Source organism: Bufo bufo, chromosome 1, assembly GCF_905171765.1.
Source record: "Bufo bufo chromosome 1, aBufBuf1.1, whole genome shotgun sequence".
Taxonomy (NCBI): Eukaryota; Metazoa; Chordata; class Amphibia; order Anura; family Bufonidae; genus Bufo; species Bufo bufo.
Window position 1 is genome coordinate 254,744,789 of NC_053389.1, and position 16,439 is coordinate 254,761,227.

At 44.2% G+C, this 16,439-nt stretch overlaps 1 protein-coding gene across 3 annotated transcripts in view; it reads right to left on the reverse strand.

The window, feature by feature from the left end:
* Positions 1-737: 737 nt before the first annotated feature.
* The window catches only part of DENND5B (DENN domain containing 5B), a 94,921-nt gene continuing 79,219 nt past the window's right edge, over positions 738-16,439 (reverse strand). For all 3 annotated transcript variants that reach the window (XM_040438914.1, XM_040438906.1, XM_040438898.1), the window contains 5 exons: positions 15,033-15,220; positions 12,471-12,553; positions 11,617-11,743; positions 6,067-6,241; positions 738-2,964 (listed from right to left, as the gene is read on the reverse strand). In XM_040438914.1, the coding sequence (XP_040294848.1) occupies positions 2,781-2,964; positions 6,067-6,241; positions 11,617-11,743; positions 12,471-12,553; positions 15,033-15,220 (757 nt within the window). In that variant the 3' untranslated portion in view covers positions 738-2,780. The remainder of the gene's footprint in view (positions 2,965-6,066; positions 6,242-11,616; positions 11,744-12,470; positions 12,554-15,032; positions 15,221-16,439) is intronic.

The following is a 16,439-nucleotide window of genomic DNA, read 5'->3' on the forward strand; positions in this document are numbered from 1 at the left end:
TCATACAGTACAGGGAAGTTAATACTGATGAGGAAACAAAAGCAGCATTGCCCAAAGCAACTTTCACTGGTTACAGAGAAGACAGTTAAATCAACGGTTCCATTATACTGATACATTTACTAGATAAAAAGAAAAAAAATAACACAAAAACACTCTTTCCTGGGTCCTGAAGTACATGTAATGCACTAAAACTGAATACTGACTAGTCTTAAAGTACAGCATATGCATTATTGTATTGCTCAACATTTTTTGTTGTCTCAAGTCCAAGTGGTTTGACAGTGAAGGATTCCTTTAAGGGGATGGAAAATGCCGCTGCTTCATGAGAGTATCCCGCCACGTGTCGTGGCTCTGAGGTGCTACTGAACTACTACTCCCAGCGATCCTTACCAGCCTTTAAAAGTATCCCAATATAAAATTAAAGTTTTCACAATACAACAGTGTTACAAAAACCAGGCATTGTGGAGAGAACACTGTAGCCCAAGTCTAACTAGTCTTCTGCGTGAACAGGCTGATCTTAGGCCCCTTTCAGACGAGCGAGTTTTCCGCGCGGGTCCAATGCGTGATGTGAACGCATAGCACCTGCACTGAATCCTGACCCATTCATTTCAATGGGTCTGTGTACATGAGCGTTGTTTTTCACGCAACACTTCTGCGTTGCGTGAAAAATCGCAGCATGTTCTATATTCTGCGTTTTTCACGCAGCACCATAGAAGTGAATGGGGCTTCAGTGAAAGCACGTCTGAAAGAGGCCTTAAAGAGCACCTAAACCTTTACTGAAAGTACGGAAAGTGCAGCACCGCCTCTCAGAGCACTGTGCATGTGGAATACAGATCCATAAAAAGTATATACAGTCTGTACTCTGCATGCTGAAGAAGCGCTGCTGCATCTGCTGTGCTTTCAGTAGATGTGTAGGCCCCCTTTAAACATGACAACGCATTTCAGGTTCTCTGCAGATGACAAGAAAAAGAAAACACACAACTGAAAGTGGAACAACATATACAGTTAATGGAAGTTTTACTTTCACACAGTACAACCCCCTTATCAAATGTAACAAGTAGTGCAAAATATCTCTTAGTCAACCCCTGACCCCCAAAATCCCAGTGTATGCGAATAAATAGGTAGATTTACACTAAAATGATTACAGGAAAAAAAAAACTCTAGTATCATTTGACTGACATAGATATTCCCATTAAATGGAACAACAATCACACCATGATGAGACTTAGAAAAATAGGAGTAGTTGCTATAGAATAAGTAATCTATGCAATAAATGCATAATATCACAGCTTCTTGATTCTCCCAATGTCAAAATTGGAAAATTCTGGCCAGTCTTCCCCCATTACATGTTTACTGAGATGTAAAACAGTTTTCAGTCATAAAATGAAATCCATGAGTCAGGACAAGGGAAACGGAAATGTTTTAGGTCCTACAGGTAGGAGGTACATGAACAATATAAAAGACCAACATGAGAGATGGCCACGTCTTAATACTCGCAGTGGTTTCTTGCAATATAACTTAGGAAAATAGTTGCTTTAGGATTATCAAGGTATTTACAACTTGCATCATTTCTTTAAGCATGCTTATGGTTTATCAAATTTGGAATATATCTGAAACCTGTACGCGGTGGTTGTGCCCATTTTTGGGATAATGATATACCGTAATTGCGAAAATATATTTGTGATATGTTAAAGCAACCAGTTTGAGAATCAAACCCATACCTATGCAACACTAGGTCTTGTTTCCAGTGAAAACGGAACGCTCTTTGATGTCACTGTTTCTAGTATGGAATAAGCTGCATGCTCGGTGACATCACCGATTGGCAGCTTGCACAATGAGGTCACTAAATCTAGGGAAGGACAGGCTTCATGCTCAATGATGTCATCAGTTTTAGTGAAGGCAGAAATAGCGTGTTCAGTTAGGTCATTGGTGCTAGTCAAGCGACACGCTGCAAGCTTAGTGAAGGTGTAAACTGCATGTTCAGTGGCATCACTGACTCTAGTGAAAGATTAGGCTGCATCCTCAGTGATGTCCCGGCTCTAGCGAAGGCATACGCTGCATGCGCAGTAATGTCACTGGTTCTAGTAAAGGGATAGGCTGTATTGCGCAGCAATGTCACTAGCTTTAGTGAAATTGGAAACTGCATCTCAGTAACATAGGTTCCAGTGAAAGGATATTCTGCATGCAGAGTGCATAAGAGGCAAACGCCATGATCTCACTGGTTCCTAGTAAAAAAAAATAAAAAATTTCCTGATCGGCAGCTCAAAAAGAAAAGAAAAAAAAGTTGCCGCATTTACTGTATTCAAGTGCCAATTTTCTATGGCTCAGAAGAACGGTCTATGTAACGGAAACAAATGAGAATCTGCTGAACAAATGATCTGAGCACCATTTTAGGGAGAAGAAATTCTTGCAATCGTCCTACCATCCAGGAAGAACTTCAGAATTAGAAATAAGTAGAAGGTAAATCCACCTGTAATATAGTCTCGCTCTTTAAAAAACTACAGCAGTATGTACAGACACAACAGGAAAAATACTCTATTGTACTAAATATCTGATTCAAATTTACTAAGCAACAGTGTCGAGACGCCTCGCGGCAAGGCTACCATTCAGAGTCCTGCCGGCTTGACGCTGAAGCGCTTTGCAGCAGCTGCCAGTGACTTGCTACTATTCAGTGTATTGCACCACAGAACTCTGTAGAACATTATAAAGGTTCAGACACCGCTCTGAAATAAAAAATAAATCCAGAAAAAGTGAAAGCTATTTTTGAGTTCCCAAACAAAGTACTAAACATCTACTCCTTTAGTAAGTGACCCTTCCAGGACAATGTTGAAATCTTGTAGAGTCTGCAGGACCCGGACAAGAGAATTCACCATCATGGTGTCCCTTAGCAGAGCAGTCTCTTCATACATCCGAGTGATGGCCGGACACTCAGCCAAAAGGGAAATCCACTGGGCAAGTAAGTGATCCCTGACAAATATGAAGATGAAAGTAAAGGGTTACAGAAGTTTAGGCTCCAAAGGCAAATATGAATATCAAGGTTGAACTGCACTGCATCCATCTAGCCCCCCCCCCTCCTCCAGACTACAGTGTGTGTTTGTAGTCTGTGGCTATGGAGACACATAAATCTAAGACAGTTTTGCAATATTATTAGGAAAAGTATATACAGGCTGTAATTGACTGCAAAGGATTTGCAACCAAGTATTAAAAAGTGAAAGTTTGATTTATGATTATTATTCTGTCCCATTACTTTTAGCCCCTTAACAAGTGGGAGGCACATATACAAACTGTTGTAATTCCTACACCGTTCACCTGATTTGGATGTAAATACCCTCAAATTAAAGCTGACAGTCTGCAGTTAAGGCCTCCTGCACACTACTGTTTTTTTTTGCGGTCCGTTCCGTTTTTCCGTGATCCTTGACCGTTTTTTCGTCCGTGGGTCTTCCTTGATTTTTGGAGGATCCACGGAAATGAAAAAAAGAGTTGTTTTGGTGTCCGCCTGGCTGTGCGGAGCCAAACGGATCCGTCCTGACTTACAATGCAAGTCAATGGGGACGGATCCGTTTGACGTTGACACAATATGGTGCAATTGCAAACGGATCCGTCCCCCATTGGCTTTCAATGTAAAGTCAGGAGTTAACCATCACCATGGGAACGCCTCTATGTTAGAATATACCATCGGATTTGAGTTACATCGTGAAACTCATATCCGACAGTATATTCTAACAAAGGCGTTCCCATGGTGATGGGGACGCTTCAAGTTAGAATATCCTACGAACTGTGTACATGACTGCCCCCTGCTGCCTGGCAGCACCCGATCTCTTACAGGGGGCTGTGATCAGCACAATTAACCCCTCAGGTGCCGCACCTGAAGGGGTTAATTGTGCGTATCATAGCCCCCTGTAAGAGATCAGGGGCTGCCAGGCAGCAGGGGGCAGACCCCCCTCCCTCCCCAGTTTGAATATCATTGGTGGCCAGTGTGCGCCCCCCCCTCCCTCTATTGTATTATCATTGGTGGCCAGTGTGCGCCCCCCCCTCTATTGTATTATCATTGGTGGCCAGTGTGCGCCCCACCCCCCTCTATTGTGTTAATATCATTGGTGGACAGTGTGCGGCCTCCCCTCTCCCCCCCCGATCATTGGTGGCAGCGGAGAGTTCCGATCGGAGTCACAGACAGCGCAGCAGGTAAGTATGATGCTTCTAATATTGTAATATTGCTAAGTAACCATGGCAACCAGGCCTGCAGTAGCGTCCTGGTTGCCATGGTTACCGATCGGAGCCCCAGCGATTAAACTGGGACTCCGATCGGAACTCTCCGCTGCCACCAGTGATCGGGGGGAAGATGCACACTGGCCACCAATGATAATACAATAGAGGGAGGGAAGGGGGGCCGTACACTGGCCACCAATGATATTACAATAGAGGGGGGCCCGGGGGGGCCGCACACTGGCCACCAATGATAATACAATAGAGGGGGGGCGCGCACACTGGCCACCAATGATATCACAATAGAGGGAGGGGGGGCCGGGGGAGGCCGCACACTGGCCACCAATGATATTACAATAGAGGGAGGGAAGGGGGGCCGCACACTGGCCACCAATGATATTACAATAGAGGGAGGGAAGGGGGGCCGGGGGAGGCCGCACATTGGCCACCAATGATATTACAATAGAGGGAGGGAAGGGGGGCCGCACACTGGCCACCAATGATATTACAATAGAGGGAGGGAGGGGGGGCCGGGGGGAGGCTGCACACTGGCCACCAATGATATTACAATAGAGGGGGGGCCGGGGGGGCGCACACTGGCCACCAATGATATTACAATAGAGGGAGGGAAGGGGGGCCGGGGGAGGCCGCACATTGGCCACCAATGAAATTAAAACTGGGGAGGGAGGGGGGGGGTCTGCCCCCTCCTGCCTGGCAGCAACTGATCTCTTACAGGGGGCTAAGATACACACAATTAACCCCTCAGGTGTGTAACCTGAGGGGTTAATTGTGCGGATCACAGCCCCCTGTAAGAGATCGGGTGCTGCCAGGCAGCAGGGGGCAGTCATGTACCCAGTTCGTAGTATATTCTAACTAGAAGCGTCCCCGTCACTATGGGAACGCCTCTGTGTTAGAATATACTGTCGGATTTGAGTTTTCACAAAGTGAAAACTCAGCTCTGAAAAAGCTTTTATGCAGACGGATCTTCGGATCCGTCTGCATGAGAGTAGCCTACAGGCCACAGACACGGATGCCAATCTTGTGTGCATCCGTGTTTTTTCACGGACCCATTGACTTGAATGGGTCCGTGAACCGTTGGCCGTGAAAAAAATAGGACAGGTCTTATTTTTTTTCACGGCCAGGAAACACGGATCACGGATGCGGCTGCCAAACGGTGCATTTTCCGATTTTTCCACGGACCCATTGAAAGTCAATGGGTCTGCAAAAAAAAAAAAAACACGGAACACGGCACAACGGCCACGGGTGCACACAACGGTCATGTGCAGGAGGCCTAAAGCACATCTTGTTCATTTGTTTGTTTCATTTCAAATCCATTGTGGTGGTGAATAGAGCCAAAAATGTTAGAATGGTGTCGATATCCCAATATTCATGGACCTGGCTGTATACCCTTTAAGTGGTCTGTAACTTACTCCCTGTAATGAAACTTAGTTGGAGTTTTGCCTCAACTTCTCCCTGCTCAATCCACTATGGTCCCATGTCTAATATCCAAAAATGTATTTTCCCTTCATATGACCTAACCGGTCATTCCTCCCCCAAATTCAATGGTCATGAACCCCCTTGTTAGGCATAGTTCACGCTTTAGTTATTTGGTCACTTATTGTGATCCAAAACCAGTAGGGAAGACTACTCAGAGATAAGGTAGAATGGAAGGTTTTCCTGCTGGTTCTGTGTTTTTGACCCGCACCTGGTTTTGGCTCACAATAACTGATGGAAATAACTGACCAGATAACTAAAGTGTGAACTCAGCCTTATCAGAATTTTGCCCAGAATGTTTCTTGGCAATATATTGGTTGTCACCAGCTTACTTACATACAGAATGTTAGAAGCACTAAAGACATAGCTCACCTTGCTCCGAGGCACACGAGCAGCTGGAACTTCCCATCCTTGCCAATGTTTCTGGGAGCCGCTACTATGCGGTTCACATAGTGGCAGAAAGTTTTGCAGGATGATCTCTGCAGAAGCTGGTCTTCCTCACAGTCTCCAACTTGATCAGTAGTTTCAAAGAAAATCACAGCCTTTTCTGCAAAGGAGCACAACACATTGGTCACATTTTCTGAACAGACCTGTTACTTAAAAGGGCATCTGTCAGCAGATTTCTACCTATGACATCCCTGTGTTGGTCCCATGTTCATATGTGCCCGCATTGCTGAGGAAAATGATGTTTTCATATATGCAAATGAGCCTCTAGGAGCAACAAGGGCGTTGCCATTACTCCTTGGAGCTCTGCTCTCTCAACTGCTGCACCCCCTGCACTTTGATTGACAGAACCAGGCAGTGTAAATATCATCACGCCTGGCCCTGTCAAAGTGCAGAGGGCACGGCAGTTGCAGAGAGAGCAGAGCCTCTAGGTGTATTGGCAACGCCCCCATTGCTCCTAGAGGCCTATTTGCATATATTAAAACATTTTTCTCAGCAAGGTGGGCACATATGAACATGGGACCAACACAGATGCCTTCAGCTGCCAAGTGCACATGTAACAGGTCAGCCAGTTACATAGGTACAAATCTGCTGACAGATGCCCTTTAAAGATTAAAGAGGAACTTTTATAGGTCTAGACATTATGAAATAAGTAGGGGGTTGTGTAGGGCATGATTCATTGATGTAATATCCATGAATTATGCCCTACACAACCCCCTACTTATTTCACAATGTCTGGACCCATGAAAGGTCCTATTGAACTGCACTTTGTGAAAACTTTTGACGTTATAGGGACATAGCAAAGATTTTGATTGGTGGAGGTCAAATGCTGAGACCCCGGCAATTGCTAAGTGAGGACTTTTAAAACTTAGTTGGGCTCACAGACTTTCTATTGAGGCCGTTTACAACTCAGTTCAATTTACATTAATATAAAATTATGATGTGAATGCAGCTCTGGCTGTGAATAGAGTAAAGCCACTCAAGTAAAGTTACTCTGCATTATATTTAGAATGAAGTTCTGAAAGTGCGGTTACACTACAAAAGTGATATTTAACATTTTTAAGGAGACCTTAAAAACAGATAAAGGCCATCTGCCACTTTTATCTCACAACAGCAGGTCTATAAAGCTGTCTACAAAGGCCCATTTCATTACCCAAACATACAAAGGTTGTGTGCATTCCCTGCATGGACTTTCTTACAGTATCAGGATGCAATAGAACAGAACGCTTTCAATCCATATTGGGGAATGTGACATTTAATAAAATGTCAAGCTGGAACTTGGCATTAGTCATCAGCAATAACCGCACAATGTGACATATCTGGCATTTTAGCTACTGAAGGGTGGATTCTAGGTAGTGTAATGATCAGAGGATGCCTGCAGGTGGCAGCACATAGTCACAAGTCTCGCAAAAGCTAATTAATTAGCTGGAATTTAGCAAATGCCCCTTGTTCTAGGTATCCAGAATCCCCTCACTTATGATGGTTTAATAGCACTGCTACCATGCTGTGGGGAAGGTACCTTAAAACTAGGTCACATGGTGTTCATTTTTCTTAAAGTGAAAGTCCTTGAAAAATCAATCTGTCTAAAATGTTGTGCTGAACAATTTCCTAATATACAATGCATTTGGAAAGACCCTGTCACCCTTTTCCCCCACGTTTTCCTATATTGCAGCCTTGTGCTAAAATGTAAAAAAAAATAAAAATCCCCCCCCCCCCCCCCCCCATAATGACAAAGTGAAAACAGAATGTTAGAAATCTGTGCTAATTTATTAAAAGGGAAAAACTAAAATCTTGCATTGACATAAGTATTCAGACCCTTTACTCAGGACTTAGTTGATGCCCCATTAGTAGAGATTACAGCCTCCAGTCTTCTTGGGTATGATGCCACAATATTTGCACTCCTGGATTTGGGGATTTTTTTTTTGCAATTTTTCTCTGTAGATCCTCTAAAGCTCTGTCCGATTGGATGGGGACCGTCGGTGGAAAGCAATTTTCAGCTCTCTCTAGAGATGTTTGATTGGGTTCAAGTCAAGACTGGGCCAGTCAAGACATTCACAGAGTTGTCCCTAGCCACTCCTGTGTTGTCTTGGCTGTGTGCTTAGGGTCACTGTCTTGTTGGAAGGTGGACCTTCGGCACAGTGTGAGGTCCAGAGCACTCTAGATCAGGTTTTTATTAAGAATATATCTCTGTACTTTGCTCCATTCAGCTTTTTCTCTACCCTGACCAGTCTCGCTCTGTCCCACCCGCTGAAAAACACCCCCCACAGCAGGATGATGCCACCACCATGCTTCACTGGAGGTATGGTACTTGGCAAGCGATGCCTGGTTTCCTCCAAACAGGACGCTTAGAATTGAGGCCAAAAAGGTCACTCTTTGTTTAATCAGACCAGAGAATCCTGAAAGCCTTGCTTGGTTGTGCAGCGTCCCACTAGCTTATGTGGGAACTGCAAAAGCTTTTTGTTATCATCTGTAATATCATGCTGTATTGTGTTATCCTGTGATATTACTATTTACCAGGCTGTCAGGTGCACTACATACATCCACCACTAGATGGGAGTAGCACCACAGTATAAATAGTGCAGTTCAGGCCTAGTTAGGGGAGTGAGTCTCTCTAAGGAGATGGAGTGAGGAGCTATAGGGGGAAGGAGAGGTCCCCTCTCCTCTCAGCTCTCTCTCTGGAGCTCCACGGCCCAGAGAAGCCATCATACACCTCAGTATCTAAGCCAGGAAGACAGACGGAGGGAAGTCTACATTTATTCTTCAGGAGTGACAAGTGAATTTCTTGTATTTATTGGATCAAGACAAAGGAAGGACAAGGCCATTATTATAGGCTCTAGGCGCCTTTGTAATTTGGTGAAGGACATAATAGCTTCTGGCAGCCTCATCGTTATTCTTAAGACAGATAAGGATTCTGTCATATCACTTGTGTAGAAGCTCCGGATTGGGACTACCTCAACTAAGACTGAAGCAAGGAAAGAGCTGTTTTTCAAGTGAGTACATAACTTATCACCCTGGCCTGACACAGTACCACCAGCACAGCCTGTTACTGGGATTAATCACATCCTACTTGCATGTGTCTCAGAGACTGTTTTATTGCTGGATGTAAACTTATCAAGAACCTGGTTATAGTAAAGTTTACTGTTGGATTTAAACCTGCCTCATTCTTCTAACTCCACACCACTATTACTCTCAACATTTTGCACCACCAAGGTGCTGGCACCACGAGAAAACCTAAACAAGGGGCCCAGCCGCACAAGCACTCAGCAACCATGCACCATCAAGGGCACCTCAATGACCACCTGGCCGTTGTCCCCTGTAACCGAGTGTGCCCCGGAGAATCCAGTGCTAGTTCTCCCCTTCACTGCACTGCTGTCCCAGGGAGGTGACTGCTAAACCGTGAGTAACCGATGAACTGTATGTACATTCCGGCCCACTGTGAACCTCACATGTTCTACCCCTGCGGACTGGCACGTTGCAGTTGCTTTTTTGAAAACTTTCATGTGTCTTTTACGGAGCACAAGCTTCTTTCTGGCCACTGTACCATAAAGCCTAGATTGGTGGAATATTGCAGTGATGGTTGACCTTCTGGAAGTATCTCCCATCTGCACACAGGATCTTTGGAGCTAAGCTAGTGTGACCAATGGATTCTTGGTCACCTCTCTTACCAAGGTCCTTCTCCCCTGATTACTTAGTTTGGTGGGGTGGCCAGCTCTAGGAAGGGTCCTGGTTGTTTCAAACTTCTTCCATTTAAGAATTATGGAGGCCACCTGTGCTCTTGGGAACGTTTAGCGCAGCAGGAATTTTTTTTTGCACCTTTATCTGTTTCTTCACATCTGTGCCTCCACACAATCCTGAGCTCTACAGGCAGTTCTTTCCTTCTCATGGCTTGGTTATGCATTGTCAACTGAGACCTTATGTAGACAAGGGTATGTCTTTCCAAGTCATGCCCAATCTAATGAATTTACCACAGGTGGACTCCAATCAAGGTATGGAAACATCTCAAAGATGATCAAGAGAAATGGGAGGCCCCTGAGCTAAATTTCAAGTGTCATCACAAAGGGTCTAAATACTTATGTCCATGTGAAATTCTGGTTTTTCCTTTTTAAAAATTTGCAAAACTTTCTAAAATTAAGTTTTCACTTTCTCATCATGGGGTATTAAAGGGTTTCTATCACTTTGTTTCACCTATTTAGCTTTCAGACACTAGCGATCCGCTAGTGTCTGCTTTATCTAACCATCCTAATATAAGAGCTTATTGTCCTGCCGTTTAGCTAAAAAAATAACTTATATAGATATGCAAATGAGCCTCTAGGTGCTATGGGGGCGTGATTAGCACCTAGAGGCTCCGTCTACCTTAACAAACTGCCGCCGCCCAGCGCGTCCCTCCAGCCCGCCCATCTCCAGCTGAAGCGATCCTCTCCGTGCGCGTCTCTGTTCTGCGCATGCGCAGTGAATGTCTGATCGCTTCCCTGCTCAGACATCTCCACTGCGCCTGTTCCTCGGAGCACTATGACGTCATCGGCGCAGGCGCAGTGGAGATGTCTGAGCTGGGAAGCGATCAGACATTCACTGCGCATGCGCCGAATACGAGGACCATCGCATTCCGGAGGAGATGGGCGGGCTGGAGGGACGCGCTGGGCGGCGGCAGTTTGTTAAGGTAGACGGAGCCTCTAGGTGCTAATCACGCCCCCATAGCACCTAGAGGCTCATTTGCATATCTATATAAGTTATTTTTTTAGCTAAACGGCAGGACAATAAGCTCTTATATTAGGATGGTTAGATAAAGCAGACACTAGCGGATCGCTAGTGTCTGAAAGCTAAATAGGTGAAACGAAGTGATAGAAACCCTTTAAGTACAGATTGATGGGGGAAACTTTATTTTATTTTTTTAAATCTTGACACAAGGCCGCAACATAAAATGTAAAAAATAAATAAAATTAAAGGGTCTGAAGACATTCCCAATACATTGTATCTTTAAAAGGGTCAAAACTCTTTCCCAAATACAGATCTTCAAATCCCTTGCATAGAGTTAAAGGGGTTATTCCACAAAGAACATTTATTACCTATTCACAGGATTGGTTATACATGTATGATTGATGGGTGCTTCATCGTAAAAAAAACAGGGGTCCCAAGACCCCTTGGCCCTAAGGAGCACATGCACCGACTGAGAAAGCTTCCTGTAGTGGCGATTGTAAGCAGCGTTTTATCATTTAGGTATATGCATCTGATATTAATTATGCAAATCCTTTTATACTATTTTTCTGAAGGAATCGACCTTTATATTTTAGCTCCTGAGGTGTCAGGTGAAGCGGCAGTGAGATTATGGACGAAAATCCTGCACCCCATTCACTTAGAATGTGTCTGTCTTTGCAAGGTTACAATAAAATTCTGCTCCAAATCACACATCTGGACCAAAATAGCAGCGACAGCATTGTCCCCGTGCAGGGGACAATATAGACACCAGACTCTTAATTTTACCTATGAAATCCCAGATGAAGATACTCTTGTGGAAAATACGGGCAGATTTAAACCCGTGATGAAACACTTGCTCCAAAGCTGAGACGAGGCCGTTTTCTCCGCAGAGCAGGATGGTTAAACTGCCTCTCTGCAGGGAAACAAATCGTGTAAGAGGCTTTAAGGAGACGCCACTAATGTGGATTAGTGTTGAAAACCTGCACTGCATACTAACAGCTGAAGGGGAAGTTCACCAGCTCAGCAATGACATAGTAAAGACATTGGAGGATGGGGGAGTCTTTACCCCCATGAGAGGTGCTTGTCGCTCGCACTCATGTTCTCATTACTTCCCTTCATAACAGGTGGACATATATCTAATGATCATCATGGAAGGTGGGAAGCTTTGCCAACCTTGCATGCCCTAATTGGTCTAATTATGGGCACAGGGAATATATATCAGGTCATTACTGCAGTGTGCAATATCTAGGGCTTTCTATTATGTGAAGCATAGGCTCTAAAAGCATGCTGGGATTTATAGTTTTGCAGCAGCTTAGAGTCACAGGTTAATAAAGGGCGACTATACATACAAATCTATATAATCTGCATAGCCAGTGCTGCTGAAAACAATCAACTGGGCCTTATAATCGGCCATTTCAGACCGGGGAGAGATGAACAGTGCTGTATGATGTGCAGTGATTAAGAACATGTACAGTTACAGCAATAAAGGATCAGGAGGAAAGTAGGTTAATCCTTCTGGAGTAAGGTGGCGTTTTCATGTCAGAGAGAAAACTGTTCTGTGATCTGGGAATCGCTGCAGTCCGTGTTTCCTCCTCTTCTTCATATCAATACAGAATAAAGATAGCTCACATTAGTCTCACCTCTTTTTCCGGCTTGTGAAAATGTTTTACAATATTGTTCACAGCTTCCCCAATTCCTTCCTGAATCTGGCCGGCATTTGGTTCTGTAAAAGAAGACAGAAGTCCATGGAGTCTTGAGATGGCAGGAGATGCATACGGTATGTAACACACCCAATCTGCACATGGAAACACAAATCGGCTCACATTCGAAGTCCATAAACATAATAAAAAGCAACTAATATGGCAAGTTAAAGAAAAAAAGGGCCCTACAAACAAAAATTTGAAAAAAGGGAAAGAAAACCAAGGGCTTTTGTAGGTTATAATGGCTAAAGGGTATAGCAGAGGTACATCAGGGAGGGAATATATTGCCCTAACTACCTCTGACTACAGGGAATCACCCTGATGGTGGGTGAACACTGTACCAGAACCTACCTCTGGAATGCCCTAACACACCCCACACACTGTACCAACGCGTTTCAGCGGTAGGACCCCACTGATCACGAGAATGGGGGCTCCGCACTCCCTGCAGCCCCCTGAAATGAATGGAGAAGCCAGTCGGGCATGCGTGCGGCCACTCCGTTCATTTCTATTGGAAATCCGGGGATAGCCGAGAGCTGTATTTGGCTATCTCCGGAACTCCCATAGAAAAGAATGCAGCGGCCACACGCATGTGCGAATGGCCGCTACGTTCATTTCAGGGGGACGGCAGGGGGTATGGGGTGACCATTCTCATGTTCAGTGGGGGTCCCAGTGGTAGGACCCCAACTGATCTAATAGTTACTCCGTATCTTGTGGATAAGGGATAACTTTATCTAACCGGAATACCCCTTTAAAATCCCAGCGTTATTATTTTCCAATGTAAAATCAGGCAGGGGAGAGGTGCAGGGTGCAGATTCACGCTTCCTTGGGCCTCTGTGTGTAGCACGACTTGGCAGTTGGCACACTGCACCTCTAGCCTCCCTAATTTCATATTGCGAAATAAAATGGCAGAATATTAAAAGGGGTTGTGCCACTAATAACACATTGCTGGGGGGGGTCCGACCTCTGGGATCACGAGAATGGGGGTCCACAAAGCAACACTGAACTGACCTATGAGAATGGAGAGGGGCTGTGCATGTGCATCTTCTGCGTGTACTGTACTCGGCAGTCCCATAGAAGTGAAAGGAGTGTAGGGCGCACCACTGCTACATTCTCATGGGGCAGTTTGCTGTCACTTGCAAACCCTTGTTCTTGTGATCGCGGGGGGCCCATAGGTCCGACCCCCAGTGATCAAACACTTATCCCCCCCCTATCCTGTGGATAGGGGACAAGTGTTATTAGTGGCCCAACCTTTAAGTTTGTCGAGTGCTGCATTTTTGTTACTATTGACAGAAGAATTACTGTAGACTTTATATGCCTGGCATCACCAGAAGTCACAAGTCTTATGTTCTACTCCCAAAATTGGTTTGATCATTAAGGGGTTAAAGTAAGGTCTATAGGCTTGGAAAGTATAGTTTGTAATTGGATTAGAAACTGGCTGAAGGACCGTGTCTAGAGAGTTGTGGTCAATGATTCCTATTCAGAATGGTCCCGGGTTATAAGTGGTGTACCCCAAGGTTCAGTGCTGGGCCCTTTATTATTTAAATTTATTTATTAATAATATTGAGGATGGGATTAATAGCACCATTTCTATTTTTGCAGATGACACTAAGCTGTGTAGAACTGTACGGTCTATGGAAGATGTCCATATACTACAAGCTGACTTTAACACAGTGATTGGGCATCAACTTGGCAAATGAGGTTCAATGTGGATAAATGTAAAGTTATGCATCTTGGTAGTAATCTCTGTGCTTCATATGTCCTAGGTGATGTAACACTGGGAGAGTCACTTATGGATAAGGATTTGGGTGTCCTTGTAGATGGTAGATTAAATTACAGCATTCAATGTCAATCAGCTGCTTCTAAGGCCACCAGGATATTGTCATGCATTAAACGAGGCATGGACTCGCGGGGCAGGGATTTAATACTACCACTTTACAAAGCGCTGGTGCGACCTCATCTGCAATATGCAGTCCAGTTCTGGGCACCAGTCCATAGAACGGATGCACTGGAGCTGGAAAAAGTACAGAGGAGAGCGACTAAAATGATAAGGGGCCTGGAGGGTGTTAGTTATTAAGAAAGATTAAAAGAATTGAATTTATTTAGTCTTGAGAAGAGATGTCTAAGGGGGGACATGATTAACCTATACAAGTATAAATGGGCCATGTAAAAAACGGTTTAATGTAAAATGCCCTCAAAAGACAAGGGGGCACTGCCTCCGACTGAAGAAGAAAAAGTTTAGTCTCCAGAAGCATCAAAGCTTCTTTACTGTAAGAACTGTGAATCTGTGGAACAGACGTCCTCAGGACAGTTTCAAAAAGGGTTTAGATGAATTCAAAGTAAAAAACATTAATGCTTATGAAAACGTGTAGAAATCTGAGTCTCACTTCCTTCTGGGATTCGCGTCCCCACCTATTGCTTGTTTGAACTTGATGGACGTATGTCTTTTTACAACCGTATTAACTATGTAATGTTTATGTCCAGCACCAGCTGATAAAGACTTACTGGAATTCTTCCCTGTTAGGGTGGTAATGCTCAGCCTGCGGGCCATAGTGGGGGATTTCTGTAGAGGTGGGGTCCGACTTTGCTTTACAAGATCATCGTCAGACACAGGGGTTATAAGCTCTCCAATCAGGATCCTTTCCAGACTTCCATCATCTACTCCCTTTCCCAACCAACGTCCACATGGGAATCTAGAACCAAATATAAAAGGTTTCTCCAATCTGACAGAATTCAAGCATAGCTCATGAAATGAAGATCTAATGTTATGTTGCATTTTCAGTATTTACGCCCCCAACATTTCAAGTATTGGAATACTTTACAATGACCATGTGGTTAAAAAAAAAAGAAAAAAAAAGAAAAAAATAAATAAAAATCACAGTGGGAGTGAACAAAACACTTACAGGGTGACCCCACTCAACTTCTCAGCTACAGATCCGCAGATTCCTAGGCTGCTCTGCCATCCACACTGGTTCTAAAACTGCTTTATGCACACTCCAGTAACGCAAGATACTTCTTGCATGTCCAGCCCTGCCAAATCACATGCCACATATAATAATTCTAGGGCATTTACTGACTAACTATGTTGTACCATTCTTTCTAGAAAGCATGAATGAATTGATAGCAGTTTATAATTAAGGTCCAGATGTGTGTGATCAGTTGGGCGTGTGTCCATGCACAGACTGAAACTATCCAATTGGTGCTGTCAGTGTCAGACTGCAGGGACACACCCAAACTAGTAACACCCATCTGGACCTTTATTGCAAACTACCACCAATTCACTTCTATCAGGAATAATAAAGGAATGGCACAACATGGTGCCATAACAGATTCTCCAGAATAGTTATTACATGTAAGTAGTTACTAAAAAAAACACATCTCAGGAGAGGTTACAGGTCATCTTTAAACCCTTTCCAGATTTTACACAGTAGCGATAACGCAGATCACAGACATTTAATCCCCTAAAATGCCATGGTTAATTGTGGCCACAGCATAAAAGATAGGAGCACTCAGGGCCTAAATGGCTCTACATGCAGTGATCGGCAGAGCTGTAGGCTTGCTGTGGTAGCGCCTCAGAAGGATCCGAGGCTACCACAGCGATAGTTCCTATATAAAAATTCAAATCACTTCCTTTCCCCATATAAAAAAAAAATGAATAAAGATCATTTGCACTGCAGTGTCCCAAAACACCCAAACTATACAAATGTATTTATCCTATATGGCGAACGCTGTAATAGAATGAAATCAAAATGGCAGATTCATCAGTTCATCTCTCCAAAAAATTTGAACCAAAATGATCAAAAAGTCACACACACACTCCAAAATGTTAGCAACAAAAAGTACACATCACCCTGCTCTGTAGGCGCAAGTTATGGGGGTCAGAATACGGCGATGCAAAGGAAAACTTTTCCC